This window comes from Trachymyrmex cornetzi, unplaced genomic scaffold, assembly GCF_001594075.2.
Source record: "Trachymyrmex cornetzi isolate Tcor2-1 unplaced genomic scaffold, Tcor1.1 scaffold61, whole genome shotgun sequence".
In the NCBI taxonomy this organism is placed as follows: Eukaryota; Metazoa; Arthropoda; class Insecta; order Hymenoptera; family Formicidae; genus Trachymyrmex; species Trachymyrmex cornetzi.
This window is the reverse complement of record NW_017299926.1, coordinates 1,503,756-1,512,913: the sequence shown is the minus strand read 5'-3', so window position 1 is coordinate 1,512,913 and position 9,158 is coordinate 1,503,756. Positions and strand designations below refer to the sequence as shown.

General features: G+C 33.0%; 1 protein-coding gene across 6 annotated transcripts; it reads left to right on the top strand.

Moving 5' to 3' along the window:
* Positions 1-441: 441 nt before the first annotated feature.
* On the top strand, positions 442-3,472 carry LOC108766668 (protein FAM195B). 6 transcript variants are annotated; one of them, XM_018516088.1, is made up of 4 exons: positions 442-729; positions 2,124-2,233; positions 2,320-2,445; positions 2,734-3,472. In XM_018516088.1, the coding sequence occupies exons 1-4, from the start codon at positions 725-727 to the stop codon at positions 2,814-2,816; spliced, it is 324 nt and encodes a 107-aa protein (XP_018371590.1). In that variant the 5' UTR covers positions 442-724; the 3' UTR covers positions 2,817-3,472. The 6 variants fall into 6 exon arrangements, with proteins under 6 accessions (XP_018371590.1, XP_018371589.1, XP_018371592.1 ...); XM_018516087.1 differs by having other exon boundaries at positions 444-729; positions 2,121-2,233; XM_018516090.1 differs by lacking the exon at positions 442-729 and adding an exon at positions 1,293-1,357 and having other exon boundaries at positions 2,121-2,233.
* Positions 3,473-9,158: the final 5,686 nt, after the last annotated feature.

The window sequence follows — 9,158 nt, the reverse complement described above, 5'->3', positions numbered from 1 at the left end:
TCGATAGGTCATACTCGATTGTGAAATATAAAACATTAATTTTTATATATAACGAAGAATTATTACAAAAGTAAATAAATTCGCGAGAATGTTTATAATCTTATTGATCAGCATCTATTTAATTTGTTCACTTTTATAATTTTCACTTGAATTACTAATGTTCATTTTCACCAATACGTGATTAATTTTAATCTTAATTCAACTTACCCTTCATTTTTTTCTATCTAAAATGCAGGCACTCTTATCCACTCAAATAAGCTTCTGTGATCTCCAACCATCAGTTACCAGATCGGAGATCCTAGAAGTCCTATTAGATCCAACCGTCCGAGATGCTGAGTAGATATAATACCGACCATGCAACGCCCTCCGATACCCGAGCACCATCTAGCGACGGTTCTATTCGTTCGTTTCCATCTGTTTCCATCGCGTTTTCACGAACTCTGACCGTGCGCCGCCACTCGTGAGTTACCGTTCCGCGTCGTCGGAAGGCCGCGCCGCGTCGTTGTGATTGTTGACAGCCACCATAGGGTAAGCTTGGTACAGCTGTGCGTTTGTCACGGCTGCACAGTTTCCCTTATTGTCAGCGGCACTGGAGCCTCATCCGTCGTTAACGTCCCGACGCGGCCACATCCAGGCTGCGTGTCCCGGCCAGCGTCACCCGTCACGTCGACAGTTCGAGCCGAATCGTTGTCGAGAGACTGGGAGAGACACGGAACTGGGAAAAATGAGGTATTTACCGTCCACACCTGGCGAACGGATACAGCGTTCCCGCGTCATCTTATCGCTCTTCTTGCACTTCCTCGCGAATCATTTTTGCGATCGTCATGTCGTCGTTCGTGTGAAAGCGGAACGGGACGCGCGACGGTTGTTTTATGAAACGAGAGAAACGGTAGGACGTTCGCGAGCGGGAACGGGAAAGCGCATCCGCGTTTATCAGCCGCCATCTTTCCCGCGCTGACGTTTCTGCTCACCCCCAAATGCTGGTTCGCGCCTCAGGCATTTAATTCGGGAGAGTTAGAGGCATTGCGAGGATTTCTTCGTTGAAAAATATTCGCCCACTCTTTTTTTTATAGGCCATGCTTAAATGTGTAGGTTTTTTATCGCTATGTCTGTGTGTCTGGGTCTGTGATACGTGGGTGTCTCTACGTGCCATATTATATATATCTAAATAGCGCGCGTGGCTTCCATGTGTATACACACACACACACACACATGTATACACGCATGTACATACACGCTTGTCGCGTGTGAGAATGGTGTCACGCCTAATTGTTGACGGATTACATGTGTGTATCGTCAAGGCGCACGTACGACGGTTTGAAAATGGCTGAACCCGTAGAGATACACATGTGTTTGTGTATGTATGGATTCTGATACGCGTGCTACAGTACTTGTCACGAAGAAGCTGCATTGTCGTCGCGTGATTTTCACTGCGTTCACGTCGAGGTTTAGCGACGTTATCGCAAATTATCGAGTCACGTGCGTGCATGATAGTTATAAACTGGAGTCTCGATTATAGTATTTCATGTAATGCCTCTGGGAAGTACCGCTTCTGCCAAGTATCACGGACTTTACGTTATGCAATAACCCATAATTAATTATGGGCGCGTTAATTTTTCTAGACGGACGCGCGATTGATGTCAACGTCACATTTGACATTTTAATACATCTTAAATTAGGTTAGGCTAAGTTATTTTGTGCCTAGTCTTCTCCGAATAGTGTGAACTTTATCTAAGTAGGTCTAATCAATCTTTTTCAGAAAATGTTTTGAACTGCTGTGTATACCGATGCGATAAGTTGGAGTAAAACAAACTATTTAGATTTGTTTTTCATTGCGGTACTAACTTGCTTTTTTGTTTTTCATTGCGGTACTAACTTGCTCGCTTTTGTTAAATATCAAACATATATCTCTTTCACTTTAAAAATGTAGTACATTCTATAAAAAATAGATTTATAGTTACATTCTAACTTATTGCACCAGTTCAAAATATTCTTCGAAACAGAACAAGCTTATTTAGATCAAGTTTATTTTGTTTGTTGAGTTGTGGATTAGAATGAGGTCAAACATAATTGAATTTTATTTTTAGAACGGTTGTTTATCTTAATTCTGTTATTTATAGTAGTAGATCACAGATGACTACGATGAACGGGAAGAGGCCCTCTTCGATACCGTGTAGACATCAGCCAGAGATATTATCGCAACATTCTGACTTGATCAAGTATATTTATGATTGTAAGTACACATACGCAATACAATTTAAATGATTGAAATATATTTTTCTGATGTTTATTTCTTATATTTTTTGCACTTTTTTTCAGCATGGAATTCCGTATCTAGAGAGCTAGATATGTGTCACAATCAACCACACAGTAACTCCTCTAATTATAGAAATGGAGCGTCAGTTACATATTATCAAGAACGTGAGCCAAATCCACAGTTGAAAGGTAAACATTTTGCTTCTGTGCTTTATCTAGAAGCAAAATTGATACAATATCATTATTGTATACTATAAGCTTAATTTAAACTCGAGGATTTATCTTCTTTTATTTCTTTTCCTTGATTTAGAAAATTATGTGTGCTACAATGGAAGAGATTAATTCCTATTTAGAGATATTCAATTATTTTGTTTCATTGTATTATGTCTTTTTTTGTAAATTTTGTTTCATTTTATTATTGACTGTGGAATATATAGTGGATGAAGAAAATGTATTGTATTTTATATCTTTTTACAGATTTCGAACCATTTAATTTGGAGGCATGGTGGGGACAGCGTGTTGTGCAAAGTGTTATTACTACTAGAAATGCAAATTCCTAGTGCCAGGCCCAACATGCTGACTATAATCGGACATTTTCAAACAGACATAAGAAACAAAAAAGATAAATTGCGATTTTATCAAATTCAATTTTTGTTTCTTTTGAGATTTATTTTATACTTTTGACAATGATACTTTAAAGCTGGGATTCAAGAACAGAGAAATTGTAACATATAAAAAATATAAACAGTAAGACTTAAATACTAAAACGTTTGAACACTCACATATACACAAGTAAAACAGAGAGGTTTTAAAATGGCAATTTTATATTCTCAAGAATTTTTTATGGCAATTGATTTATTTACTATTTAAATCTTACTGCTTACGTGTTTACACAATGAAAGAAAGACAATGGATATCAACACAAAAATTACAATTAAATCCCAATTTTGTTTCATATATGTAATGTACGTATTTATCTGAAGATTTTTTAATGTTTTAATAAGAAAAAGGAAAGAAAGAATGCGGATTGTGTAATGTTGATAAATGTGACAGTAATGTGTCAAAAATGTGTTATGAATAGTAAGAGAAAGATACAACAGAAACATAAGCATCGTTATACGAAAACATTCCTTTTATGTCGACCATATTTTATCAAGATTATTAAATTTTTTTCGAGCTTTTTAAAAATATACATTAAACGAGAAATCAAACATAAGAAACCATTTTTTATTTGTATTATTGTCTTTGTAAAACTGGAGAGATATATTTTATAATTTAAGAAAATTGTTTCAAGCTATTTATTTTAGTTATTAAATAGTACGCAATATATAAATTCATAATATAACACTCTTCATATATATATACACATATATATATATATATACACTATACAATTATACATAATGTAATAATTTATATACATATATAAATTATATAAATTTTATATGTATAATTATATATAAAATTTATATAAAATATAAATTTCCAAGATGCTGTACAATAGTACTGTATTTCCACGTTATTTAAAGAGAAATTAAAGATTATTATGTTTTTTTTATCTCCTTACAATGTTGGGCAAAATATGTTGCTGCTCAACAATGCACAAAGCATTTACAGAGTGCTCAAAGCTTGTTTGATAAAAGTTTCATAGACGAATTTTAGGACTCGTACTTTAGGATATATAGACATAAATGTACTTTTTCACATGTTGCATTTCACATTTCCAAGATTTTTCACCCTCATGAAACGACTGCACTTAGCTGATACGTAAATTATAAATAAAAGCGTTTTCCACTTGTCGAAAGAGATTTTATTAACGTACGGGATAGATACTGCACTTGAAATTAATTGCAATGTGAAATAGCGTAATGGTTATTGCGATTTTAAATATACAATAAAACATGTATACTCTTATTATTATTATGTATGTATGTACATCTATGCGTGTATAGTTATTATGTAAATTTATTCAAATAATGTTTCTAATGACAAAACAATAATGAGCAATGTCTTTCTATATACATGTGAATTTTTATTTTTTTGTGTTTTCGCTCATCCATCCTGTTTTGTATAAATTTTCTGTTGTAAGAAAAACAATTCACTAATAGCGAATTCGATCACTAGCACTACACTAGATCAATGCATACCAAAAGCTACTTTGCATGAAATTACCAAAGTTAAATGTAAAAGTATAGAAATATTTTAAACGATTAATTATAGACTAATAATATTCTCACATTATTTAAGTCACATTATTTAACAAAATATATGTGTATCATTTCATTGTCAAAGTTGATTATATTGTATCATTGAGATAGTTTATATAAAGCAGCTTTTAATATGCACTGATCCAGTGCAGTGCAAGTGATCGAATTCACCATAATATATGTTAAAATATAAATTATAATTTTGGCTCAAATTTTATTATGTGTTAATGTAATTTTATTATCTTTATAATACAGAACGTAAGAGTGCAAGAAATTTGTGATTGATTAGTATCCGGTGCACTAGGTCAAGCTTGTACAGTGACGGAACATACGAAATTCCTGAGAAACGATGAATTCTTCGAGTGCATTAGGGCTACTGACACGGTAGCTATTCGCGTGACATTTCATGAATGGAACGTGAGGTATAACAGAACCGCCGATAGCTGTCATACCAAAGGCACACTAGCAAATTCCAACTTTTTTGAAAATCAATGTTTTGAATTTTGTATAAAATTTTTTATTAAATTTTTTGGATAACGATTGTATTAGTCCATTAATGAAGAGAGATCGGTTATCGGTGCCATGTTAAATATAATTTCTTCTTAAATGAAAATTTTGAATTATTCCGCTTAGAAAAATTAATTAATTATATATAATTAATGATTTAAAAATAACACTTTTTTATTGGTGATAAACTATTGTTGCTCGATGCAGCCGCGGTAACAAAAAATGCGAATTATAAACTTAATGTTTAATTTCTAAAATGTCAGAATGAGGTTTATCTCCCCTCTTCGCGTTTCACATATTTTTTTTCAAATTTTTATTATATGTACATTTTATAATATCGAGATTAGTAAAATTATGGAATATAGATGAATAAAATGAAAGAGAAAATAAAAAAAATCATTTTTTGTACAACGTTTTAATATTTTATTCCCCTAATTTATTAAAATAAGAAACACGAGAAAATTTTCAATTTATTAATTATATGTACATTTTATAATATCGAGATTAGCAAAATTGTGAAATATAGATGAATAAAATGAAAGAGAAAATAAAGAAAATCATATTTTTTGTACAACGTTTTAATATTTTATTCCCCTAATTTATTAAAATAAGAAACACGAGAAAATTTTCAATTTATTAATTATATGTACATTTTATAATATCAACATTAGTAAAATTGTGAAATATAGATGAATAAAATGAAAGAGAAAATAAAGAAAATCATATTTTTTGCACAACGTTTTAATATTTTATTCTTCTAATTTATTAAAAGAAACACGAGGAAAATTTTCAATTTATTGAAATTAAAACCGCCCAATCCGGCACGTAAGAATTTAACAAGAAATAAAAATCCAAATAAAAAGATCAACTCTTAAATATACAAATACGAGCAATATATTGTTACATGATTTATCAATACAATTTAATTAAAATACAAGGAGTAAATTATGTCGGACGTAATTCGCATTATAAGACGTTAAATAGTTCCTGAATTCGTGTTGAGAGCATTTCGTGGCGGTAAACTGGATGTTACGCGATGCTACAATACACAAAGGCAAGTGCTCAGTCGACCGTTTTGTTTTGGTAGCAGTGCCGGGCGCGGTTAGGCGGTATAGTAGTGTATATAGTTGTGTATACAAAGCCCCGCCGGCGTGACGCTATCATTCATGGTGAGTGTGGGCGAGACTCGATCTGGTAGGTGATGTGGCGTGAATGTTGTCCCATTAGCTTTAAGGACGTGATCACGACGAGTACGAAAACGCAATCCCTCTCGATTATTTAACGATTGATAAATAGTCGTTACTCACCCCATAGTTGCTCCGTTGTTGCCTGACGCCTCTTCCTCTTCCTCTTACTAACAAGTTCTGTTGTTGCTCTTTCGCACCGAACCCACTTTCGCTTGCGAAAATATTGTTATTTACGATCATGCTACGCTCTCGTTAAATCTGCTACGACGCGACGAACATTTTGTTGTCACATTGTCGCGGAAAAATTACGCGGGAGACTTATAGATAGAAAAATTATAATTAAAGTTCCAAAATTATAAAAAACGGCTTCTATAATGAGATTTTAAGGCGTAAAACTTAATTAAACTTTAATTTTTAAGCCGTAAGAAATTGATCAATCATAATTAAACGTAAGGAGAATACTCGACTTGATTATAATCAACTTTTTACGGCTTAAGGCATAAAGCTTAAAGCCGGCAGTACACGATGCTTGTTTTATTGCTGGATGCTAGCTGGATTAGAAGTCAGCACCGCAGGCAATGCAGCGGCAAGAATCTAATCCAGCTAGCAATCCAGCAAGAAAACAAGCATCGTGTGCCGCCGGCTTAAATCTTAAAATCCGTTTTGAAATCTCGTTATAGATACCATTTTAAAATTGTGTTGTAGACGTCGCTTTAAAATCTCGTCGTAGCTGTTTTAATAAGATCAAGGTAATATCAAGTTAAAATCAATTCAGGAAAAATTATAATGATGTTTAACACTTTTAACGATCATTTTGTGATAAATTCTTGACACAATGCTTTTTAAGTGATGTTTTCAATTAAAAAATCATATCACAAGTTGTTATCGTCAAAAGTATTGAATGATATCGCCATTATGATTTTTCCTAAATTGACTTCTACTTGATATCATCTTGATCTTATAATTGTTAGTGAACGCATTAATGCATATTAAAGTTATATACATTGATTTAATCTGACAATGAATGTAACAGTAATATTCTACAATAAGTCATTAGTAATAAATCAGAAATTAGAAGCTAGAAATTGGCCAATCATAGTCCATTATTCTTCTCGCATTCGACTGTGATTGGTCAATTTCTAGTTTCTGACTTTTGATTTATTACTAATAGCTTATTGTAGAATGTGCCTAAACTGTAAATATATTTCGAATTATAAAATATATTTCACCTAATAGTATAATAAAGTGTGTTGAATTTCGCGATTTAACCTGTTTCTATTAAATTTACGTATAACATATACAAAGTATTCGAAAAGTTCCTGACCCCTTAAATATCTTGAAAAACAAGCATTTCTGAAATAAATGTTTCATACAAAAATTCTATAGTTTAAAATGGTCCAAACCTCGTACCCCACGTATCCAACCGACTGCTAAAACCTATTAAATGTTATTCAGGACCATGTCCTGGATAACATTTGTTAAGATCAAAGCTATTGGAGATTATTTATCTTATTTTTATTTTTGCACTAAAAATTCCATTTTTACGTAAAAATGAAAATAAGAGGTACAAACTCCAACGACCTTGATCTTGACAAATGTTATCCAAGTCACGATCCTGAACAACATTTAAGAGGTTTTAGCCGTCGATCAGACATCTTTGGTAGTGCCGGTAGTAACTTTCAAGTTTTATAACTTGAAAAGTACTTAATGAAAATAATTTTATTTATAGTGTTTTGAAAAGCTCTTGACACCAACTATTAGATTCTAAAATAAAAAATAGGATATTTCGTTAAAAAAAAGCAATTTGACCTTGACCTGATCTTGGTAGCGCCATCTAAGGTCAAACTGATAAAATCAGTAAATAGACCATTTTAAACTATACAATTTTTGTATGAAACATTTTTCTTAGAAATGCTTACTTTTCAGGGATCCGGAACTTTTCGAATATCCTGTATAATAAATCTATATATTTTATAAGCACACATTTTTACATCAATCCGTGTTTTAATATTCGTGTTTTAATATGCATCAGTGCGCACTGAGTGTGTCTAACTAATTTTCTCTAGCAAAAATAAAAGTCAAAGCGCAAGTCGAATGTAGAGGAGAGCAAATGAAGTTTTTAAGAGGCGAAAATTGAAAGAACGAAACGTAAAAGAAACGTATAAATGCTTCTTTTACATTTTGCCGTTCCAATTCCGTCGTCTAGAAGTTTCGTTTACGCTTAAGTTACTATCTCCTTACATCCGATTTACGCTCCGATTTTTATTTTCACCAGAGATTCGATGTATGATTTTGTATTCTACCTGGGACGAGCGCGCACAGCTCAGTGATCCGCTCGACGCTTGTGACATTGCGAAATCAGAGATCGAATTTGAAATGGCGTGATGGCACGACGGAGGATTTGGCAGAATTGCGCGTCTAACTTCAGAAGCAACCGTCGTGATACATCGTACGTTGCTTTCATATGATTGTTAATCATGTATAGTGCGTGAATAAATATATGAAATTGTTAAAATTTAAGACTAACATTCGTATAAGTCCGGATCTACAATAGATTTTTAAGTCTTAAGCCATAAGAAATGGACAAATCACAGTCGATTATTCTTCTCGCACTCGAATTGGTCAATTTCTTACGGCTTAAGGCTTAAAACACCTATTGTAGATCCGGGGTAATGGCATAACAGAATGTTCGAAAGGACAGAATCATCGTTTTGCTGAAAAATTCACTCTGTTATCAGAGATATTTTATCAATAACGGCGTTTAGCAGAAAAGGTAGCTTTAATTGCAACTGTTGTTGGATTCTTTAATATGATTGATTTAGACATTTAGATCCAGTGAGGAACTAAGAGCAAGATCAATCATATTAAAGAATTTTACAACAACTGCAAAGCTGCGTTTGCTGTGGAACGCAGCCAATGCTCGCGCGATTGATCTCATTTAAATTCAATGTACGAACGCGAAATTTCTGCTTTGCCATTATACTTAATGTCAAGATGTGAA

Excerpts from the sequence above, each read along its gene's own strand:
- LOC108766668 (XM_018516087.1), top strand. Across the intron at positions 2,234-2,319 it reads GATCAAGTATATTTATGATT|CATGGAATTCCGTATCTAGA; the intron begins GTAAGTACACAT and ends ACTTTTTTTCAG. Across the intron at positions 2,446-2,733 it reads GCCAAATCCACAGTTGAAAG|ATTTCGAACCATTTAATTTG; the intron begins GTAAACATTTTG and ends ATCTTTTTACAG.